The 25160-nt window shown below is 44.7% G+C and overlaps 1 protein-coding gene across 1 annotated transcript; it reads right to left on the reverse strand.

The window, feature by feature from the left end:
* Positions 1-17449: 17449 nt before the first annotated feature.
* Positions 17450-25139, reverse strand: OSTM1 (osteopetrosis associated transmembrane protein 1). Its single transcript, XM_009709868.1, has 6 exons — positions 24891-25139; positions 21950-22064; positions 20385-20482; positions 19019-19183; positions 18049-18214; positions 17450-17740 (listed from the first exon to the last, which is right to left on the reverse strand). Exons 1-6 carry the CDS (start codon positions 25137-25139, stop codon positions 17685-17687), a joined length of 849 nt encoding a protein of 282 aa, XP_009708170.1. The 3' UTR covers positions 17450-17684.
* Between the last annotated feature and the right edge of the window lie 21 nt (positions 25140-25160).

Consider the following 25160-nt stretch of genomic DNA (forward strand, 5'->3'; position numbering starts at 1 on the left):
AGAGAGCTAAAGTAACGATTGTGGGAGATTCAGGCACAGAAGGCAGGGAGTGCAGGTAAATGTTCGAATCAGAGGGATTTAGCCTAACGTAGGGGGAACAGGGACGTGCACATCTTTGCTATGGATATGGCCAGGCCACCATTCCAGAAGGTCCTGACCACCTGGGGATTCACGCCAGGACAGCCTCAGCCTGGCTAAATACAGCTCCCACAGCTGCAATGGGGATGGCACGCCCAGACAACGGGCAGCTTTGCGCCTCACTGGATGTGTATTTTAGAGCTTTTTTTTTTAACCTTGATGTCTGCCAATCTGTATGAAGTAAAGATCTGTAAGAACACCATTATGTGTCTTCATATTTATTTTTCCTTCACTGATTTCCAGTTTGCCTTTTTTTTTTTTTTTCTTTCCCCTCTTTAACTCTCAGACTGACGAACCCAAAGCTGTATTGTATTCTCCATTTTACATGTCAGGCACCAGGTGATAAACATCTGTAAACCAAATGCAGAGGCTGTGCAAGCATAATGAAGGGAATAATGTAATTCTGTAGAGCTTTTGTTATCATTCCTCATGAAAGCACTGTACTTTGTGACATAAATCTGCATCCACAACCTTGTCAAACATGGGCTACTACAGGGAGATATTACTTAGGTGAAGATGTAAGACTGATTTGTACAATGTCATCATACCACGATGACATTGATTCCATTACTAGTATTTATTTTCTAAGCTTTGCCATATACAGGTCATTTACCTTTTTAAACTACCCCAGCAAATGGAAGGGCTGTGTTCAGTGCCACATCTGCAGCTGTACTTGGGCCCCCCCTTCTCCCCGGCACAGCATACACCCCCTGCCCAAACTCCATCGAGCCTTTCACATTATTCTTTCAGATGTGTAATGCTCTGCATTTTGCTACAATGAGCTCATTTTCTGATTTAATAAGGAAAAAGGAAAATGGCCTAACATATGTTTTTGTATGCTCCTAAAACCTACTTAAAATTGATTGAGCAGATTTTTAAAGATCAATGCAAGGACCTTTAGCGCTCTTCTCCAACTCTGTTGAAGGATTAACAGGGACCACAACTAGGCTGAGACTTTGTATGATGTTATATTGATTTTTTTCACAGCTGAGCTATAGATTTCCAAACATCGGGGTTTCTAATGCAAATGCTATAGCCTTTCACTGTAGCAGCTTAGACGAGCAATGCTACGATTTTAATAAAGCTGTCAGATTAAGTGACTGCATGGTTACACCATGATATTAATACATGTTCTTAACTGTCAATTAGTTAACTGGCTAATACAAAGAGCCTAGCTTATAGGATTTTACTAATGAATATAATGCTTTGTTTCTGGGCAAAACATATGCTTTGGATATATAATTAGAAAAAGCCCCCCTCTCTCTCCCCCATCGAGAGAGCATGTGCAGCTGAATAAAGGAGCTCATTATACCTGTGAGGGGTCAAAGTCTGTGGATCTGTAGCTTATGGTATTATGACAGATTACAAAATCACTCTATTATGTTAGTCAATCTGTTTCCAAGCACAAACTAGCAGGGAGCGGGGCACTAGAACCTCCCGAGCAGGGCGCCCGTTAGCTTTCCCCGGCGGTCTTATGATGGGTCAGCTGGCGGTGACACCACCTCTGACAGCTCACATGTCAGACCTTCCCTGTCTGACTTCTGTCTTTGTTATCGCAGAGCCTCTTCGCCGACAATCAATGCCTGCTTCAGGTTGCAAAGAGGTACCAGTAAGAGCTGAAACAAATTTGAAATCTGTGGGTAGCCGTCACTTGTGCTAATGAAAGGGAAAAGCAGAGTACTTATGCTCCAGCTGACCTCTCTCAGGCTCTTGCCTTAAAAAAAAAATTATAAAGTTTTTAAGTAGGCAGGGGAGCAGCTAAACAGCAACAGCTGGGAGAGAAAGCATTAGGTTCAGCTTTAGTGCACGTGTCAGTTTAAAACTCAAAAAGTAACTCATATATGGGATAAAGAGATTTCAGACATGATAGAGATCCTAAGAAATATTTGACTTTCCTAATCTTTCAGGGAAATTATTCTGCTGCAAAGTCTTATTCAGTCAACTCAGCATAAAACTCCTTGGTACCAAGGGGAAAGACAATCCTCTTGCAATCGAGATACACAGCGGTAGTCAGCACTGTGGGCACATACGTTTCTGATGGACTGCACCTTTCCGAGGTCCTGCTTAAGACGAGTGGTTCCACCACTGCCTTGGGCTGGTTACTTCGCCCTTGCACCAGTCTGGCAGCTGCATCAGGGCCAGGGGAGCCGCAGTGCTCCCAGTGGCACAGAAAGACCAGGGGGTAAACCAGAATCGGCCGGCTGGCTCAGGTAGCCCCCAAGGACTGGAACTAACAAAGCCACATTTGTGCCCCGCAGTCAATTGGTTGTGGTACCCAGGAAGATGCAAAGTCTGACCAAAGCTTTCCCTGCGGCTGGGACTTGTACAGGCTCCGTCATGTGGGAGTTCATCATGTCTAACCAACATTGAGGCCAGGCTGCAGGCTTTCTGAGGGGTAATTTCTAGGTAATTTCTTTCCTCTTCTCAGCTACCCTTAGCCTGAAACTTGTAGGAACTCACTTCTCTTTGCAGCTTCTCCCCTGAGTCCAGTTTGATGAAGATTTGCCAAGAGAGTCAAAAGCTAGGAAGGCATAATCTGCGTTTACAGCCTGTAAGCACACAAGCTTGCTTTCCCCAAGAAGCCAAGCTCGGAAATGTGCTTGCCCTGTTATTCATTGAGGGCTTTTTTGTTGAACTACCATGTTGAGAACACACTTTTAACCATCCCATGTTTACAATCGGCACTGAGTATCACACAGCAATAGCAGCAGCAGCTTCTCTCATGGTTAAAAAGGGACCTGGGTTACACCTGGCCCCAAAATGGAGGAGTGCCATCATACAGGTGCCCCCATGCTCACCCTGGATTGGGGTCAGCAAGCATATAAGAAGCCACTTGGCTCTCCTTGAAGCAGACATGAGACTCCCAGCTGCTGCACAGTGGCCTGCCCAGACCTCCAGGGAGCACAGTGGGAACTTCAACACCAAAGCCACACAATGTCGCTCCTGGAGAGACCTGTGTTTGGAACCAGGTGCCACCAGAAATACAATGCAGGACAGCTGCAGCATCAGGAGAAGGAGCCACAGCCCCTGGAGGACATGGGGGATTTTTGTAGGGTGATTTTGGACACCATCCTGCCCCAGCAAGGAGCTGGGCACAGGATCTGATGCCCAGCAGTCCCTTCTGAGAACCTTCCTGGAGCCAACGGGTTCACTTTCAGAGGTGCCCCTGCAAAAGCGGGTAACTGAGAAGTTCAGGGTAGACTCACGTTAATCATAGAACCACAGAATCATAGAATGGTTTGGGTGGAAGAGACCTTAAAGACCATCTCATTCCAAGCCCCTTGCCATGGACCTTCCACCAGACCAGGTTGCTCACAGCCCCATCCAACCTGGCCTTGAACACTTCCAGGGATGGGGCAGCCACAGCTTCTCTGGGCAACCTCTGCCACTGCCTCACCGCCCTCACTGTGGAGAATTTCTTCCTTAGATCTCATCATGTAAATCGTCCCTCTTCCAGCTTAAAGCCATTGCCCCTTGTCCTGTCACTTCATGCCCTTGTAAAAAATCCCTCCCCATCTTTCTTGTAGGCACCTTTACGTAGTGGAAGGCTGCTCTAAGGCTTCTCTTCTCCAGGCTGAACAACCCCAACTCTCTCAGCCTGTCCTCACAGCAGAGGTGCTCCAGCCCTCAGATCATCTTCGTGGCCTCCTCTGGACTCGCTCCAACAGGTCCATGTCCTTCTTGTGCTGAGGACCCCAGAGCTGAAGGCAGTACTGCAGGGGGGTGTCACCAGAGCGGAGCAGAGGGACAGAATCCCCTCCCTTGATCTGCTGGCTCCTGGGACACATTTGGCTTTCCGGGCTGCCAGCACACATGGCCGGGTCATGGTGAGCTTCTCGTCAACCAACACCTCCAAGTCCTTCTCCTCAGGGCTGCTCTCGATCCATTCTGTGCCCAGCCTGTGTTTGTGCTTGGAATTGCCCCGACACATGTGCAGGACCTTGCACTTGGCCTCGTTGAACTTCATGACATTCTCAGGGGCCCACATCTCCAGCCTGTCCAGGTCCCTCTGGATGGCATCCCTTCCCTCCAGTGTGTCAACCGCACCACACAGCTTGGTGTTGTCAGCAAACTTGCTGAGGGTGCACTCCATCCCACTGTCCGTGTTGCCGACAAAGATGTTAAGCAGCGCCGGTCCCAATCCTGACCGCTGAGGAACGCCACTCCTCACCAGTCTCCACTTGGACATCGAGCCATTGACTGTGACTCTTTCAGTGCAACCAGCCAGCAAATTCCTTACCCACTGAGTGGGTCCATCCAACAAATCTCTCTCCAATTTAGAGATAAGGATGTTGTGCGGGACAGTGTCAAATGCTTTGCACAAGTCCAGGTAGATGACATCTCTTGCTCTTCCCTTATCCACCAACACTATAACCCCGTCATAGGAGGCCACCAAATTGGTCAGGCATGATTTGCCCTTAAAGAAGCCATGTTGGCTGTCACCAATCACCTCCTTATTTTCCATGAGCCTTAGCATATTTTGGGGTCTTACCATACCTTGGGGCAACTGTCTCTAGACGGCCCTATACAACAATACTGATATGTGGATTCATTTCATAGCTTGCATGAAGTAAGGGCCATGATTCTGGAATCAAACTACCATTGGAGTGATAATGGATGAATCTTCAAAGCCACCCTGGGGGCTCACAAAGCGGCACCAAGTGGAGGGCTGCTCGCGAACATGGCAGAAATGCCGCAAGGAAGCACGTGAGGGAAGCACCAAGGACTTGAGTGAAAAGTGAGCAGAAGCAGCCACTTACAGGATCCAGGGAGGAGTTTCTTCCACCCTGCAGACTCCAGGAGCTGCGCTGGCTGTCCTGCCCTGAGCACACATCTGTGAAGAGGTGGACCACTGCTGGGACGCCCAACCCTGAGCAACCCATGCACCGCTCTGGGCTCCTGCTTCCCCTCCCTGAGCCTGCCCATTTTGGCAGCGATTTCTTCGGCATCTTGGCTCCCTGGGCTTCCCAGTGGTTCCTGGTCAGTGAGCCCCTGGGCTGGCAGCACATCACTGTGGTAAGTGGCAGTGGTTGTTCTGGGACCCCTAAACCCACCGACGTTAACCTCTCCCACCAGCTCCTCTTGGCTCCACCCCGGAGCTTCCTTGGCTTGCTTGGTGTTCACCAAGCGTTCGTGCCAGCCCTGCTCCTGCTAACAAACTTCACTGCAGCTGCAAAATACCCGTGTAATTTTAACTTGGCTGTTTTCAATACCCCTCCAAATGAGCTGGAAAAGTTCTGAAGTAAAATACAGGCTGAAAAATTAAAGTAGGAACCCTCTTCCTTTTTCCTTTCTCTTTTAACCATCGGCTCAGGTGAGGAGAGGGAGAATTTCCCATAATCAAGCTTTGCTGTTATTATAACGAGACCTGAAGGGAACTTCTCCTTTACCAGGGAGCAGCTTTCCCTGGCAAACGCCAGGAAGTCAAAACTGAGGTATTCAGAGCAAAGTGAGGTTTTGGATAAAAATTCCCAGGTTTTTAGAAAAGCTTTGGGGGTTTTTTTCCTATTAATCATCTCAAAGATAGACAGTCTGTCAGTCTCTTTCTCTTGGAGGTAATATCTGTTGTATTTCAGGAGCTGGCTTTTCTTCTCCAATACATTCACAGGTTTTCACACACATTTATCCCATTTCTTCGCAGACCGTACACCATTCCTGGTCATACAAACATCCTGTTAATCCCCAGAGGCTGAATCCAGGCATGGCGAAAGTCAGTTCATGTCCCTGGAGATCAGCGGCGCGACATCAGTTTACACTGGGCAACACTTTGGTCCATACGCTCTGATGTTTTTGGCTAGCAGCCAAGGAGTTCATGACTTTTATATGTTTCAACAAAAGGCATTGAAAAGAGCTTTTGATATGGTTATTTGGTGAAAGAGATCAAACGTTTCCCTTTTGCATTAATCCTTTTCATGTTTTCAGTATATAAACTAATTTAAAAAAAAAAAAACACACCACCTCATCCTGCAGGTGTTCAGGCACATGGTTTGAGAAACAGTTATTTGGGGCATACGTGCTACTGGGGCAACAGCGGTAGAGAAACGGCAAAGGTCTAGGAAAGCACGACCGGCATAGAGAACGTGAACTGAAAATGGTGAGTCCTACCCATCGTGCCAGCACTGGCAGGCATGGAGGAAGGCTCCTGGACTAGAGCTGACCCACAACGGCAGCTCGTCAATCGGCATTGCTCTTATGGAGTTGTCACCCCAAAGATCACCCCTGTGAAGCTACAGATGCCCAGGGCAGGTGTTGCAATGGCACAAGGAAGATACCGAAGCAGCCCCGCTGTGGTAGCGTGTGAGCGGTGCTGGGCTGCTCCACTGGACGGGACCCTGCCTGGCAGCTCCCAGGCTCACACCAGGCGCGGGTTTGCCGGGATGTGCGGGGAGCCAATGGCTTTCCTCCTCCCGGAGCATCCCTCCTGGCGTGGGACGAGGGCAGAAAGGCTTCTGCATCCACGGGGACAAATCTTGAGTGGGTCCCTCTGAAACTGGTAGGCATAGGAGGGTTTGCCCGAGGGTCGTGAGAGGCTGAATTCATTTACCCGTTGCTCAGCACTTGTTTTCTGACCTCAGTTGCCCCTTTGTGAGCCCTGGACGGCACTTGTTTGTACGAGCACAGCTATTGTATGTGTGCCTGGCTTTACTGCTCTTCTTGAAAGCTGCCCCCAAAATGAGATTTACTTCTAAGAAATAACAAAACCCAGGCAGGCAGTCATAATCTCTTCATCTTTCCTGGGGTTTTGATTTCTTTTTAAATGACCTCTAAAAAATTTCCCCATTAAAGCAAGGTCTATTTTTAAGCTACCAATGTCACTTAATTAGTCATTTTTCACGAGGCACATCTGACTGGAATTTATGATCTTTTTATCCACTTTTAGCAGCATACACTTTTTTTTTTCCCCTGCCAGTAAGTAAGATGGGATCTCTTAGTCTTAGGTCTAACAATCTCTACTTTTTTTTTTCCCCTTTTCCCTCATCTTCCCCCTCAGATGCTGGAAGCGAGTACAGTAGACAGTCTGTGCACCCCCATTTCACAGATCATTTGACTTACGGTAGAGGAGCTAAGGAGTAATGTGCTCCGAAATCAAGAAGATGCACTTAACAGAAAAAGAAATATGTATATATATTTTTTAATCTATTTTAGACATTTTTATCTGTCAATTCTATACCTGTCCATGTTGGCTTATGCTTATTGTCCCCTTGGAATGAGTTTCCAGTGTAAAAATACAAGAGTTTCGTAGTGTCAGACGATTAAGTTAACATACAGCTTATTTTCTGCCCCAATCACATAAAGGATGGTGCTGTTCCTTTACTCAGCACTCACAGCTGGGTCAACATAAATTTTGGGGGAAAAAATTTGCAGATCTTGAATTTAAAAGTTCATAAATACAAACCATCCTTTTGCCCAGCTTAAGAGCTTTCAAGATCTTATAGCTGATTAAGAATAGTTAGTTCAAACATAGAGCACGTGGGTCACATCCTGGCATCCTCGTGCAGAATGGCTCTGCGTCCAAATCCCCATGATGTGGCCATTTTGCTTACAGATTTCTAGACAAGGGAGAGATCAGGCAGAGGCAGAGCACATCTGTATATGCTTGCTTTATTTCTTGAGGTTACCTGCCTATATAGAAGACCACTGGCTGCTGTACAGAGATGCGTGTGCTGTGGGGCGATCACCACGCCTGGGGACAGACCCCAAGTCCGAGGGAGAAGCCTGGGCCCCGTCCCAGAGCTGTAGTCCCTCTGTGTCACCAGCAGAAAGCAAAGAACCTGTGGGTTTACTTCTTACCTCTTATTAGGGAGGTTGTTTTCACTTGACCTAAAGTAAGTGGACATCTGTATGCATAAGAAGCAGAACTCTGGCCCTGTTACCAGTCACTGGGCATCAGCTTTTGTACACAACCTGCCAAGGAAAGCGAGAGAGAAGCTGTTATAAAGGAACTGGGAATGGGAAGAAGGAACTGGGCATGGGAAGCCCCTTCACCGGGTCCATTCTTGGAGCAGTTGCTCACTATCTCGCCGTTGTGCGAGACGGCCGCACGCTCCCCAGCAAGGCTGGCACACACACGGGGTGCTGGGCCAGAGCAGCCTCCGCTACCCAGCTCTCTGAGGATGCAGATATTGCGCACGCCGATGGCGCCGCTTCTCAGGACTCTCTAAGCCTCTACTCAGAGATGTAAAGCCAACTGTTACTGTTATCATTAGTGCCCTGGATGTCTACTTACATACCAGAACCTTGTTATGCTACGTGCTGTACAACCCTCGATGAACGCCTGCTGCCTGTGACCCTCCTTTACGCAGTGAGGCTGCGGGTCCCTGACAGCAGCCATACGGGGAGAGAAGCCTATGGCCGAGTGAACTGCAAAGGGAGGCCAGGTGCTTCTGCAGAGAAAATGACATCTAGCAGTACTGCTTCAACCTCTAAACCGACAGCAGGCAGGAGGGAAGAGCCTCCCTGCTCTCTGCTTGGGAAGAGCTGCCTTGAAGTTTGCTTATTAGCTCCGTGGGTGGTTTTTCTTTCAGGCCTGTGCCCCACGGGTGTGCAGGACCAGCCTCTGCTCACTAAAGGGCTCTGGTACCCTGCAGCCCTCTGCAAAGCTTGAGGATTTGTAGCATTCGGTCACTGTGAACTTGGAGTTACTGTTGAACACGTTACTGGGAAGAAAATCTCAGTGTTCAGGTATAAAGCTCTTTTTGAAGTATTTGGGTACCAGAGAGAGAGAAACGGTGCCTCCTAATAACAAGCCACCACCTGCTTGTGCTGCAAAACATCAAGTGTTAAAGTGATTCTGCTGCAAGATCATCTTTGCTTAGCACGTCTACATCAACTTGCTTTCATCTGCAATGGTCTCTCTTGCCCTCTAAGATTATGGACTTCTCTTTGCTTTCTGACCCTAGTGATCGCAAATCTCTGCTGTCGCTCGCAGTCAGCTGAATAACGCGTCCTCGGGAAAAGCTGCCGTAGTCATCTGCATTATCATGAGAATCCACCTCCCATCTGGTGAAACTGTGGGAAGCTGCATCCACCCTGCTTGAATCAGGATTGTGAATATTAAAGACGGAGCAGCAACCACAGGATATAGAACCCATTTCTGAGATGGCAAATGTTACTTTTGCATCCATCACGTTGCAGTAGTATGGAGCCAGAAGAACCAGCAAACATCATGGACTTTAGAGCCGGCAGACAGGATACCAAGACCTGGGACAACAGCAGAACACCTGAAAGTTGTTGATTGTAGATTTTTAAGCCAGAAGAAACAGTCATAGAAGCTGAGGATGTTCTGGTGCAGAGCACCAGTCAGGGATGTCAGGATGCTTACCCTTGCCTTGATCCCAACAGCCTGTGGTTGAGTTGGAGCCGTGGTTTTCCACCTCAGGGGTGCCACACATTGCGCTGAAGGGCTCCATCAGAGGTCAGCGGGAAAAGCAAGTTCACATACCCTGTACAGCAAACCTTGAATAAAGCAAGTTCAAAGCCCCACTAGTGAAAAAATAGGAAACTATTAATTGAAATAAGGTTGACAAACATGAACTGAAGACCATTTGAATGCTGAACTTGACCAAGTATTTTCAAAAATACCTTACAGCTGAAAAAGAAGGAATATGATTCAGAAAGATTAAGTCTCACAGGAGCCCAAGTCCTGCTTTCAAAGTGGCTTGGCTACCGGGATGCTACACTGTACTGTGAGTCGGTGGGTTTGACCACACTTCTGAAGGCTGGATTTGGATTCCCAAGTCACTAATGAGGAAAACGGTTATCATTTTTCCTCTCAGAAGCCCTAGCTGTTGCCTCGTGGATGCAATAGATGTGGGGAGAGCTGTCACAGGGAAAGATGCTTTAAAGTTGCAACTGTAAAGCCAGGCTGCTGGGCTTTGGCATGGCCCGTCAGCATGTCAAACTCCAGCAGCTGCCCGGCGCACAAAGATGCAGCAGCTCCACTCCCTCACCTTACCATGAATAAAAATCCAAAAGGCAGAAAGCCCAATGCCTCCTGGAGATATTAAGCTCTGGCAGGTCCTGTAGCCTTTCAAGCAGCAAGAGACCCATTTTATTTAGGGCGCTTACCGTTGCTTTGCTAAACTGAAGGGGGGGTGTTATATTTACCACATTTTCCTTTCCTTCGTCAACAGTGCTGTTACCAGCAGAGAGCAGACACTGTTTCTAGTGGGTGGTGATCCTCCCACCAGTGGCTTTCCCTGGTGAGATGCTGCTGTGGGACTCCACGGGGGAAGCTGAGCGTGCACTTTTTGCAGAGTGCAGCCAGCTGAATATCATAGAAATAAACAGGCGAGGTTGCCTTGGCCATGCCAGCCAACAGGCAAGCTAAAAGCCAAGAAAATTGTTCCAGGAAAAAGAAAAGAAAAGCTTAATCTTAGTAAAAATATAGTCCCTGAGCACTGGCAGAGTCAGGGTCAGGTTGGGTTACGCGTTGTATAAGCCCCCGTTACACAAGCTGAGGCAGGGCAGAGGCTTTCCCAGGACTATTCAATCCTGCTTTCTCTTGCTCAGTTTCACTGTCGCTCCCTCATTCCTTCCTTCTCACTATCCCTTCTCCTGATGCTTGCTTGGACATCAAACAGCTCAGTCCAAGTGCTTCCATCCCCATGATTTAGGAGATCACACAGATCGCTTGGTCTTTGAATAAAATATGAGTGTGAGAGCTTGAGTGGACCTAAAGTAACTCACGGGTGGCTGCAATAAAGGCACACTTCTGCAATAATCTGAAGCTCATTTCTCTGGTTTTAATGTTTTAAGTTTGACTCCAAGACCCTCAAAAGCTGCTGAAATATATCTTGGCAACTCATCATAGCCTTCCAAAGAAAAAGAAATATAACATTGTACTGCAAACAGAAAATTCATTGCAATTTTTAGAACTATGGAGAATATTTGGATGCCCTAACAAATACAACTTGCTGCTTAATCAACAAGAAGGGAAGGTAATTATCTAAAGAGGTCTTTTCATGACAGAGGGAAAGAACAAAACAGTAACTGAAACCTGCAGACTGTACAGACTTCAGCTGAGGCTTGCCGCTGTAGTAGGAAGAGAAGAACACACAGTTTTACCTGGAAACTGGAGAGCTTAAACTTTTCAGACCTGCCAGGTATTATACAACAGAACAGACTTTCTGTTACACATTATACAAGACTATAAAATATCTCTATCATCAGTCATGTTTCTCTGCCCCCTTCTACAGACTTCTTTGAAAATCTTCAGCCTTTACCACACCTGTCTTAGGACTCTTCCTTGCAAAACCAAGACGCCTGCTCCTTGCCGTCTGTTTTTCCTGCAGCACAGTGAATTGCTACTGTTTCAAATGCTTGAAAAAAAAATTTTTTTGAATGAAGTCCAAAGGACTATTCTGATTGCCAGTGGCTGTTCTCTCTGTCTTAACCTAGATCAGTTTGACATAAGCCATTTACTTCATGGTTAACCCCGGAAAAAATCCTGCAGGGAATATAAATTCATGCATTAATCCTGCTCACCAGTTTGGTTCCACTTGGATGAAGGAGTGCCACATTGCAACCCCGACTCAAATTTACTGCTTCGAATGCTTTAACAAAACACAATTCTGGAGCCCTCTGTGATCCTCACACCAACTCTTTATTGCAGAGGAGAGAAAGAAACACGACTGTAAGTGCTGAGCCTTACAACAAAACATAAAGCAGCATTAAAGTTGCTCCGTGCTAATGCTGCGGTTTAAGTAGCTAATCTTGTTTCAGTTGAATGGCATGTTCATTACAGCAAATAAATCAGTAACGTGTAGGATTATTGAAGAGGAAAGACATATTAAACCAGTTTAGGGCATCATATTGATTTTTTTTTTTTTTAGTGTCCGATTTAGCTTGGCGTTTTTCAACAGTCAGTTCTAATAAATGCTTGTGTAGCACAGATTAAGCAGGTGGGAATGCTGCCCAGAAAGAGTATTATGAATAACTTAAGGCACTGGTTTAATTGCAGCAATCCATGATACTTACTGTGCTGGCACCAGAGGGGAATTTTCAGTATTAAAAGTTAAAACTTCAACCGAGCTACTAGCAAGTATCTCTCTTTTATTAAATATTTGAAAGAGCTTTCCAATATCTTCACATCAGATAGGAGCAGGGGAAGATTTCACAGTTCATTTAACTATTTATTTCCACCACAACTCATCAAGTTATTTTAAAAAAAATAATTAGCAGTTTACTCAACACAATTTTGCATCTCTGACACTGCAAAACATTGCAGCAGCATCTCTGCCATCCTGCCACCCGGTCGGCCCTATTTTGCCCACTCCCCTTTGCAAGGAAGATGCACAGAAGAAAAAAAGGTCAAACCTAGCTCACGCTTCAAGCAGCAGGCTCTTCTCAAAGCTATGCTAGAGAGTATTCCCACTTTCCTTTCCCACGGTGCCCATTCCCTGGCACTATCCTTGCCACAGCTCAGGGAAATGAGTAGCAACTTTATCCAACTTTGGAGTTGGCCCAAACTGCCAAAGTTGGGGCAGTTTGGCAGGGACTTGGACTGAGTGACCTACAAAGTAGGGCTGACAGGAGGTGAAGAAACACAGTGAAGGCTTAGGTGAAAGAACAAAGTGCTCCCCAATACCAAATGGCCTCACCTCAGCCTCAGCAATTTGTCTATGTCTACGTAGAGCGGAGATGTGGTAAGCAAGCTCCCATCCCGCACACCATACACCAACATGTCAAAGCAAGCAGGAAACACAGGTGGGGAAGTTGTTTTATCTGGGGGGGGGGAATGGAGCTTTTTCTTCTCTGTATAAAGCTGAAACTAACAAAATCTCCCCACAAAACGAAAAGCTCCCTCTCCCCTCACCTCTAATCTGTGCAAGGTGTGAAGGTTCGTCTTAGCCCACTGCACCTCTGGAGAATCGTGCGTGCTCGTGGGTGCTCCCACACACTCCCGTTAGCCAGTACAAATCAGAATTGCCCCAGGCGGTTCCTCTGGCCCTGAAGCAGATGCTGGGGGAAACCAGTTTGGACCAGCACCATCTTCCAAGCAGAGCAGGTGCAAATTGTTGTAGCTGTGTGCCATAGCAGAAGACACTGGTCTGACAGCTCCCTGAGCCCCCACCCAGTCCCCAGTACAGACCACACCAGAAACCTCCTGATGGCCAGCAGAGATGCTGGTATCTCTGTGCTTGGGAAAGGTTATCACACAACTGACTAATTATCAATCATATCACCTCCTGTTTTCTTCCTTTACATGTCCTTTTTGCCTTAGATTAGACCAGGCTCTCCAAGATAGCGGCCACATTTCAACTCTCGGCACAAGACAAGGCTACCAGTTGCACATAAATCATCCTGGCTGACTTCAGCATGTAGCAACAGACACTGATCACAATGCTGGGAGAAGCAATGCTTCAGAGAAGTTGCACAATTTATTGGCTCCACTCTTCTAATGTGTAACTTTTGATACTGGCAAAAATACAGAAGGTGTATCCTGCACAAACTTAACAAAGATCAGGCTAAAAATGCTTACACCAGCCCTAGAAGGAAAATTCATGATAAAATACGAACAAAAATTGGTAAGTTATCCATACGTTCTGATTAGGAGTGCCCTGACTTTGCTAATCACACAGCTTCTCATTTCAGAGAAACTCTATATTCAGGGCATGAAAACTCATGTATAAATTAGCAGAAATGCAAGAAGATTTGATGGTACTTGATTAACTGGACAGGAAGCACCAGAAACAAAACATGAGGAAACTGAAGCCCTTTTGTGATTTTAGCAGGCATCTAATAAAGATGGAAAAAAGCAGCCATTATACAAAACCCAACTATTTTTGGTTTGCTTTAAAGTCCCCTGTTTAGTGCTAAACAGGAGTCTTCACTCCGCTTGAAATGCAACAGGAGCTTTGTAAAGAGCCTTTGAACCAGGATTACTTCCACACCATCCACTTCAGCAGCATCACACTGTTCAGGTACCCACCTCCCCTCCCCAAAGAAAGCAGGTTTTTTTAAGTAACCCAGCTGCAGTCTGTGATGCCATCCCACCCCTCACCCCCGTTCCTGACCTGCACAGGCAGCCCACCCACGTGTCCCATCCCAGACCCAGGCTCAGCTGTTCCATCTCCCTGCTACCAGTCCCCAGCCTCCCCTCTCCAGCTCAGCTGCAATCAAGGCCCCATTTGTACCCTCTTTTCTCAGGGTCTTTCAACCACCTGTGGACTTTAGCAGCCTCTCCCTCCAAAACACTTTTGTTCCAAGCATGCTTACAGACCCATTTCCACCCTCAATTATTCTCTGAGCTTCTGCTTCACTCATCAGGTAAATCCTCCACTCTTCCCACTTGCCCTTCTCCTGTGCTTACTCCCATTCAAGTCCCTCTCCCAAGCGTACAGGCAACCAGAACCACTCCTAGTTTTCCAGCTGAAGCCGAACCTCACAAACTGGCATTGCAACTTTCCCAGCCTTCCTGGAACTGGAATCCTGCACTGAGATTTAAATTTGCCTTCAAGATAGACACATCCTATCTCAAGTGCCCAAGGTTACTACCATCAGGCGAGACACCCAGCTCTCTCCATGGTGAGGCACTGCGCTGCCATTTTAAAAGAAATCTTCCAGCTCAACAGCGATCCAGTGTCACACCTGCTGAAGCTGCAAAAGCAGCCAGTGCAATCAAAAGCCTCCCCCCAAAGACAGCAAGTTATCCTGCCAGCCTTACTCACGCACACCCATCCAAGAAATTCCGTTGCAACTAACGGGAGCCTTCCCATATACTTTAGCTGAAACTCCACTCTTTCTCAGCAGTTGCAGTTCATTTGTTCTGTAATTCAGTGCAGCGCTGCTTTGAAAACATCTTTCTGACTCCATTTTTCTGCAAATGGCATAACGAGGAATAATAAGCAGATGCTTCTGAACACAAACCCCAAACAGCAGGAGTATAAAACTACTATAAATGAAGCAATTAAGTAACCACAGTATTCATTGTTCATTGACAATCTTTATTAGAGCTGACTTCCCGTGTTTAGAGGTTTCCTAGTAAGTATGAGTATGAATCAAAGTGCTACCCGACAGTAAGAAATCTTTATTTGCACAAAAAGGTACAAACAACTAGTATTTCAAAGTTCATCCTATTTAGTACAGGTAATACCAAAAAGGCAAAAAATAAACCAAGATGAAAGACTAGCAGCAAAAAGAATTCTAGTTCTCCTTCAACAGTCTGTGTGCTTCCACATTCCTCTAGGAAATAGAGTATAAAGAGAATTCAATCAATTTATATATGAAATATCCTACCAAAAAATATAACACTGTGTAAAGACAGTTAGTAGTACAAAGTTGGGGCAGGGGAAGGAAAGGAGAAAATAGTAGATGTAATATTAAAAATCTCAAGTGCAAACTTTACTGCTGCTTGAAAATAAAAAACAACAGAAGTCACATGAGTATTTCCATTTGGCTTAGCAGCCAGGAAAATACAAAAAGCTGATTTTTTAAATTTTTTTTTAAAGTGCTTAACCACCATATCCAAAAGTAATGACTTTCAGACCTACTTAACATGAATGTGCTCAAAAAGCCACCGCTTACAGTATAAAAGCTGTCATTCTCAAATGCTGCATGTACAAACTGCCTTTATCTGCACGAATGAAAGATTGCTTTGAACAGCTCTCAATCATATGATGTCCCAAATCAATGTAATGCTATTAGAGCAGGCAGCTGAATAACTCCCAGAAAGGTGAAGTTTAAGAATAATAAAAAAAAAAAAGATTGTTTTTTATATCTAAAGGCAGCATGCCTCTCCCAGCCGCAAGAAGGTAACTTTCTGTAATAAGGAAGAGAAACACAGTTTAAGTTATTGTTGTAAACTACCCAGTCATTCACACGTTTAACAGACAAGATAAATACTTCTTACTGATAAAATACAAAAAGGCAATCAAGTGGGTGGGACCAATTGCTAACACGATATTTTACTTAATATTAAATATACTGTCAACTTGACTTTAAAAGTGACAGTATGTCCTAACTCAAAAAACACACAAAAAATAACAAGAACAACAAGAAAACCAATGACTTGAAGAGCTTTAGGACTGTTTTGTTACGTTGTTATATATTTATTTGAGCCTTAGTGTAAAGGAAAAATGTAATATTCTAGGCTCCAACGCAAGTCAAATACATAAGACTATTTCATGGAGGTTTTTGACAGACATCAGACACACAGATTCCAAGAGAAATTTAATTTTTTAGCTGTAATGCCCATTCACTTTTATCTCAATGTTAGAAAACACATTTAAAAATGGGATCAAAGACTCTGGCATTCGTTAACCTCACCACTCTCCCAAATCAGGACTATCATAACCAAGCTGAACCGTCGGTATTGCTGCAGCCATGGAATTGTCCGTAGCGCTATCCACCCCCGCAGTTATTGTATGAATTTCTTCGTCAGCTTTGGAATCCTGCAAGCTTGAATTTGTTTACATTCATCTATTTCACAGGCTTTTTTTTTTATTATTATTATTATTTCTTGAAAGTCATCAATTCCCAACACAGTATCTTCATTGTCCTTTGGGACAGTTTTTAAGTTAGAGAACCCTCTGGTTCATTTACCACCAAAATACATATTATCTAGAAAAGGTAACTTTTCCCCTACAAAGTTCCTGTAAACACCTCTGTAATTAAGTCATAGCGAGCTCTAGACCAGGAAATTCAGCATCTCCAGTGACTTGACTACCTCACTTCTCCTCTACAAAAACAACAAAAAAAAAGAAAAAACCCTTTATAATTAAAAAGGAAAGGAAATAACACAATAAACAAACAGTGAAGCATTCAGTTACCCAAGCAGACATCTCAAATAAGCCTCTGAAAATGTAACATTTGAAAAGCAATGACTTTAGTGGTTAAAGTGTGCAAATGCCTAAATATGCCACCTGTTTCAGAGTTAACTGAATACTGTAGTCATCAATGATTGCTATTCAAGTCTAGCACTGGCAGTTCTGTTGCTGGCTTTGGACATTATGTATTACCACTTTCTCTGCATATTTCGTGCCTTTTATTTTTTAACAGACACCGGCAGCATGACTTTAGAGTGGTATAGGAAAGATGGCAACTTTTTCTTTTTTAAAGGTTTCCTGTCCATCCCAAGTCTGGCAAGAATTAATATTAGGTGGAATTAAACATAATGTTTCACGCAGGAACATCAAATATTATTTCAAGTTTTGTCTGTCTATGAAAATCACCTCAAAAAGATTCAGAATCTCAGGTTTCTGTGAAACAAATACAATAAATATGGAAAAATACCATGCAAGGAAAGTGTAGCTATTCTATTGATGAGAAGTACAAAAGCTTAGAAAGAGAAAAACACCAGCTTCAGCCCGAGACTGAAAAAACCCACAGATTTTTCAAAACCAGAGTCCATACAGTGTCACACAGCCCTGCCTTGTCATGTTTGTTAATATCCTCGCTTAGAAGTCAGACGGCATTTTGTTTAACTTGTGTTGCTCTGTATCATTACACTAAACCATAATTAACTCCTCTTTTGTGCCGGCCTCATTCCAACACAATTGTACCCACTGTATACCAGCAGCAGTTCTCAGGTTTTGTTTTGCAGCTCAGCTGTATTTTTCTTGGATGTTCACAAGACTGGCATTTGACTGGATGCGCTTGGCTAGAAAGGGAAAAATTATATGAAAATTAAACACAAAGAATTCCGCAAAACTAGTCTTTACACTCCCTCTATTTATCCGACACAGACTTGCAAACAGCTTTCTGGTCACGTCCAGAAACTTTAATGAAAAGATATGGCTGAAGCTCTTTCCTACCCTTCTTCAGGGGACAGCAGCAGGCTAATAGTCACTATTAGCGCCGTCAGCACAGCTGCAGGCAGATCTGGCCGGGCCCCCCCTCCCACAAGAGCCAAGAGGGTCCCTGGCACCACCCAACTCTTCACAGTGAAATGCCAGCACCATCACTTACGCAAAATGAGTATCCGTTTCTTCTGCTTTGAGTGAAGGAAGCTGCTAAGATAAAAAACAATAGGTAGGAAGAGAATAAAGGATGAAACTGCAATCACTGGGACTGTATCACTGCAGGGAACAGAGCAGTTGAAAGTCCTGCTCCAAAGCTTCCGAGTGATGTTCATCTAAAAGAAAAACATAAGCAAGCCGTGAGAACAAGCACATGAATTTTTGCTGTGCAGCAGAGCAAACACTCAAGATATTCAAGTGTTCAAATACAACCTCAGAAAACACCACCCTAATAGATCTCCCACCAAAAGCAAGCAAATCCCTGGAAATGTAGAAACAGACAATTTAAACGATGCCAAGATTTCACATCACAACTTTTACAAGTTTCAAAACCAGACTACTTGGATACACTGTAGATGTTGCCACATGCCTGTTTCCCAGAGAGCTCCGTGACAGCCTGCGGGGATGGGGCTAATCCCATACTTTCAACAGCACTCCTTTGACCCAACCACTTAAAACCCCAAAATATAACAAAGCTTTTTCCAAACATATGTCGCCAATGCTGAGGACCCACAGAAACAGCTGCTGTAATGAGGAATCAATTATTACCCTGGCTAGAACAACAGCAGTAAAGCTTCACGTTAAAAGCCAGAAGATTAAGAGATTTTTTTTTTTTTTTAAAAATCCATCCCCTTCACAGTATCCAGAAATTAAAGTGCAGCTACTGGAACTGGAATGCACTCGGGTGATCAGGAGCTTCAGTCACGCTGCTGCTGCACTGACTGAGGACAGGACCCCGCAAGACAGCCCCACCACGCCAACTTCCCCCCCCAGGACATCACCCTGCCGAAGGCACTGCTGCCTGCACCATCCCACACCGACAGGGAAAAGGCAGTCCCTAGCAAGACAAGCACAAATGGCTCAGTAATAAAGACCTCCATGACCAAGTCTCCCTGTTGAGTATTTATTAAAATACTTACTGCATCTTCCACGTCGATACACAAGTGTGCGGCGTGCCCAGACTCACCGCCTTGCCTGTTCATCCTTTGCAAGTTGTTATATAGGTCACTCAGCATTTTGTAGGTTTCGTTGCAGTTTTGACATACTTCTGTGTAGTTACTTGGTGACAGAGACACGGTTTGTCCCTAGGGTTATAAAACTCTATATGAATGCTGGTTTAAGGCATTATAAAAAAAACCAAAGAGTCAAGTTTGAACCAAGATCCAGATTTCTAGTATCCTAGACTGAGTAGAGGCCCAGACAGACAAGTCGCATAAGAATGCAGGAGGAAAAGGGACCAACTCTAATTCACTGTAATAATTACTAGTAATTAAATGTTATTCTGAAGCCAGAGATATCAAGTTCCTTAATATTTTTTTTGTTTTGTCTTTGCCCGTACCTAACAACCATTAGTTTGCTACTGCTGAGCTATATTGACAAGGACAGTGTGCCACACTAAGTAATCCTTTTCGTTTGTGGCCTTCGCCACCCCTGAATGTAATGTGACACACCTGAAAACAAAACTACAATCTCTAATGATATTCCAACTCAGTAACGGTTGTACCAGCTACCCACTGACCACTGGGTTAAGTTCTTGTTCAGACACTCGAACTGATCGATAGGCCAACCCACACTGCTCCTGACCAAGGCCTATAGAGGTACATTTCCTAAAACTGTTACCAAGAAAAAAAGCAAAAAGAAAAAAGTTTCCTCAGAGACTGTCCCAAACCCATCATTTCCCATTTTTAATACTGAACGATCCCAGAACTTGGCCAGTTTCTGATTGAAATGGAATACGCAGAGTTTCTTAAGCTATTCAGGGCATTTTCTTTGAGGACAATTAGCACATTCATTTCACTAAGTAAGTCATATTGCCTTTGCAATATGGACAAACTTTAACTACCCATAATTTTACTAGTCAAAAGAATTGTTACAAGGATTTAAGGTAGCTGGTCTTTCTGAGCTAGTTTATATTATCAAAAGGTTATTTAAAGATTTAACTGTTAAGTCACAAGACAACAATTCCACAAAGAGATAGAAAAAGAGACTTACAGCATGCAGACATGCCACTTCTTACTATATAATTATTAACTATTGTGAATTCAGAAATTCTGATGTGAAGTAGCACTGCAATTACGTACAAAATGAAGTCAAGGTGAATATCAATTAATTTTAGGCTCTCAGTCTGTAAACATCTGCATTTTACAGGTCATTGCTTTATATGCCTAAAATTCACAAACTCACCAACAGTTTGTCTAATCCGTATCTGCAGTTTATTCAGCAGAAATAAGATTTTGCTAGCAATTAGAGGACTTAGTCCTTCCCTTAAACACACAGCATAAATACCTGAAGGTTACGTTCAAAACATGTCAGCGATTTATTGAATAAATCCAGGAATTCTACAGTAGAATTTGATAATCCCTCACTGTTGTTCTTTAAACAATCTGTTAAAGAGAAAGAAAAACATCAGGATATTCTAATTCCTAACATTTCCGTAGCCGACAAGCCCCAGACACTCCAATCCTGCAAAAGGAGCTCTCGACTATAAAAAGACAAGTCTAGTCAACACTGCGATTTCTTATCTGCCTGCCATTGATGTCTCAGACCTGCTGACCTAACTCTTCATCGAGAGCATATTTCAGAATTAATTGGCCTTGATTAAGTGAAAGATGAAGACTATCACCAAGACTTTTCTGAAGAGGGAGACTGAATTATCTTTGGACTTTAAGATAAAACAAGACATTACTTTTATTTTCTAGCCTGCAAATCTGGCTTTGCCCAGCAACAGTAACAGCCGTTACGTGAAAGCAGAAGCAGCAGCACTGGAGATGAAATGGGGAGCATCCAGGAAACTGCTAGACCACAAACACACTGGTAGAAATCAGAGTATAGGTTATTATTGTTTAAGAAAAAAGCTGACCATTTCACCAGCTTTCAGGGGAGCTCTGAGGTTTTCCGCCCAGTCATAGGCTGAACCCTACCACGTTACTGCTTCTATCCATCCCACCCCACTTCAGGTGCTCTAACCAGACAGACCTTTGAAAACAACAGCGGTTTGGGAATTTAGATGTTCAGCAACAGCAATGTAAGAGCAAGCAAGCCAACATCCTAGAAAATTCTCCTGAAAGAAGGAACCACCATCAGTATTGAGGGCCAGCATTCAGCTGGACAGCAGGCAGGCAGCACATGGATCAGAGGCTAAGCACAGCAGGACAGCACAGCCCACAGAGCTGCTCCTGTCCTGCCTTTCCAGCCATCACACAGCCCAGACTCACAAATGAAAACAAATGCTTCTGGGCTCTCAAGGGACCCTGCAGCAAACCCAGCATCTTTAACCCTCAACTCCATAGTGCTATTCCCCCTGTTTTCCAGCGCCCCTATTAGCCACAGCTTAGCTGTGAGCACGGCACAGCACCATCAGCGTGGGGACAGTGAGATACAGGGATAGATTTGCACACCCTCCACCCTTACAATGAAATCAAAAGCATGGCTGTGGAGGCAGGTACTGTTCAACCTGTAAGCATCTCAGAGTTACTAACAAACAAGGAAAAGTTTCTTAAGTTTTTTTTCAAATTGGGAAGATGGAGAAAAACAGAAGAAACCACAATGAAGCTAAGGAAAGTCTCCAGCAAGGTCTGTAGATCAAAGAAAACTAGCAAGACTACCTTTTGAAAGAATAGTCTAAAAGAAATATTTAAATAACTACTAAGTTTTCCAACAGACTAGTGCCCTCAGATTTTGGCAGTGTCCCTTACAGAATAAAAAGCTCTTGTACCCTTCACTGAAGTAGCTCTAGCTTAGGATTTTTGTGTTATCTACTGACTGTAACAAACACATACAATTCTGATCTGTGCAAATTTTAGGGGCTCAGTCACAACAGTAGCATGAAAGCTACAGAAGGAGTCACATACTTGCACAGTTGGCTGCCTCCCAGGTTTCGTTAAAGAACTCCGAAAGGGTCACAACTATCTGCAGCCTGTCTGAGGTCAAGATGCTTTTGGCACAATTGTGGCTCTCAGAAGAATTCTAGAAGAAAAAGGAAACAACAACAAAAAAAACCAATCAAGTGTTAAAAATACAAAGGGAAAATCTTAAAATGTATTTTAAGCGAGCACATCTAAACAATCCCAACGCATCACATCAGTATTTCTAGAACAGGCAGAGCAGAATTGACAGAACAGTAAAAATCTTTTGAACCTCCAATTTACACTATGAGCAACACAGCTTACTGCATATGGTCTTTGAAGACACACAAGTCAGTCAAAAATACACAACTGAAAAAAAAATAAGCAAGCACAGAGACAGGGCCTCCTCTGCCAGGTAGCTCATATTCATCCATTTCTGGGCTGCTGCCCCAGGAGCCAGCTCAAGGCATGTGCAGCCAGAGAGAAGGACGAGGTTATTCTCATTAGGCTGAAACAATACTTGAAGGAGCTGAACCAACAGACTGGCCTCAAAACAAACCAAACTCAAACAACAGAAAACAACCTCCAAAACCACCGTATCAACGTACTGTACCAGCAGCAAACTCCCCCCCGATGCAGCAAGTCCTCTGTGAAGCAGCGCCCGCTGCCCCAAGCCTGTGACCAGGCTGGGTTCTCACCCTCCCCAGCTGTAGGTACCAAGCTCATCCGTCTTAGCAAGCCACCCAACACAACCCATCCTCAAAGCAGGTACTGGCACAACTCTCACAGCAACTTATTGTCTGGACTGAGCTCATTAAAAAAAAAAAAAAAAAAAAGCAGAGCAACTATAAAAGCAGTTACAGAATAAACAGGAAGGATCCCTATCAGAATTCAGAACAATGTTTTTCTCCTTCAGCTCACTGATACGAAACCATGACCTCCAGTCAGCTGACTCCTGTGCTCTAGCTCCTGGTTTCTGGCTGCTAAATTGACTTAAGCACTTCTCAAAATTGCCAAAGCTGCCAAAAGCCTCTTTGATAAGTGACGTGGGACATACGGGAAAATAATCTCTTTAACAAGAAACATGTTCCTTACAGAGCTTTACAAGAGATCCGGTTTCAGCCTCTCTTTGTTAAAACAGGTTTATTTTTTTAAATAAGAAGTTTCCCCTGGAGGCTCAACTGCAGAAGTCAAATATTGCCACATCTGGCAACTCCTACATTCACCCACTTTCATTTCTACTAAATTACAAACAGATATGCAAGAAAGTTGTTTATGTGGGAAACTCTGGTTGCTTCATGAAGACCTTTAACTGTGAAACTTCCTCACCAGCTGGACTCAAGGGTGGGAAAAAGCACTTTAAATCCCAAACTGAATCAAGTAGACCTATATCATTCCTCAAATAGATTTGTCTAATTTATTCTTTAATCAGCCTACTGAGGAGGATTTTACATTTCAGACATGCCCAAAACTTAACTTGGCTTCTTTCACATTGCATTACAACTATTGTAGGATGGCAAAAATAAAAACATTAGATATGTGATTACTTGTGATCATGGACTGAGGTTGCAAGAGGTCACCTCCTTTATTTATTTGTTAGTTAATCCAGGCACAGAAGGAAAGCCAAACACTCTCTAATACAGATGTGTCTTCCAGACCCCATAATAGACCAGTTCTCCCAGGCTGCCAGTACTCAAGCACAGCAGCTGCAATGAGTTCATACAGATTCTAAGCAGTGGGATATGTTTGGCAACCTAACCCTAGCCAAAACATCATGCTGAAAATACCCAAGAGAATTACATACTCAACTTCCCACTTTCACATTACCTCGTCACTGGTCGGAAACAGCTTCCATATGAGAAACAAATAAAACAGACTACAGGTTTGCAAACTAAAACAAGAGACCACTGGCTGGATATTTGCCCTGGCAAGGACAATTATCAAAATGAACGTCCATGCGCTTTTCCAATACAAGCACTGGGGTGGTTGTGGGGAAACGGGAAGACAATGCATCAAAACCAGAAAGCGATACTTCTTCACACAACAGGTAACTAAGCTGTGAAACGGTTTGCAGCAGGACACTGCGGCACCAGAAATTTACCTGGGTTTAAAGAGCAACAGATTTTTCTTGTCAATGGTGATTCTAAATACAGATTCAGAAATCCCAAGACTGGAAGCACAATCCAGGGGACACACTGCTATAAACTTGCTCTCTGCTTGTACTCTTACCAGGGCACCCACTTCTAGCCATCACCACAGAAGGGACAAAAGTCCTTTGGTCTGATCCACTACCGTCATCCTCGCATCATCCCAGCGACTAATTTTTACAAATGGATAAACTGGATGAGAACACACAAAACTAGTCATGAACCACCTCCAACACTTAGAAATAAAAAAATCTTAAAAACATGATCAAGAGTCTGGAGGACATAAACAGAAGACCCAGCTTCAGTCAAGGTTTCCCACTGGTGGGGTCCACAGACTCCAGCCAGCGCTCAGGACTTCTAGTTTGCTGCCACACACTCCCATCAGCTTTGGAGCCACAAACACTGTGACATGGCTCCCTGCAGATGATGTGTATCACTTGCCACAGCTTCAGAGACCACCAATTTTCCAAGAAGCACCAGACAACTAAGCTCTGGCAGTGTTCCTCATTATTGCAACACAAGGGCCTGCAAGCCAGAGCATTGCTTTAGCCATCGCTACATCAGCAAGAACAACGCAAGTTTTTCCACTTGCACAGAGGAGCAAAGCTTTTTTTCTGCAGGTGGAGTTACTTGCCCCTAACCATGCCAGGAGCTGGCTGCACAGACCACACCACAAAGCCAGGCAGCCGTCACTGGTAGCGGTGCTGCCCAAACACTCCCAGCCTCTGCTAAACTGCCTTACACGCCCGGTGGGGCTTACAGCCTGGGCACTGCCCTTCGCAGGCTGGAGATCCGCTCACCCAAAACACGGGTGCCCTGCTCACGGCCTTAGTGTCACAGGTCATGCCACCAGCTGCACCCGGGCCTGGCCTAACACGCCGCCTCTCCTCAGCCTCCATGCAGGACCAGGGCGAGACACCCGCGGTCACACCGCAGCGCCGCAGGGAAGGGTGAAGCAGCAGGGCCTCAGGGTAGGACCCGCCCGCCTTTCCGAGGACCCCACATCCACTCGCGTACGGCCCAGCTCCGCTCCGGTACAGCCCTCGCATAACTGGAGGCCTCAGGAAACA

This window comes from Cariama cristata, unplaced genomic scaffold (genome assembly GCF_000690535.1).
Source record: "Cariama cristata isolate BGI_N322 unplaced genomic scaffold, ASM69053v1 scaffold14831, whole genome shotgun sequence".
NCBI classification, from domain to species: domain Eukaryota; kingdom Metazoa; phylum Chordata; class Aves; order Cariamiformes; family Cariamidae; genus Cariama; species Cariama cristata.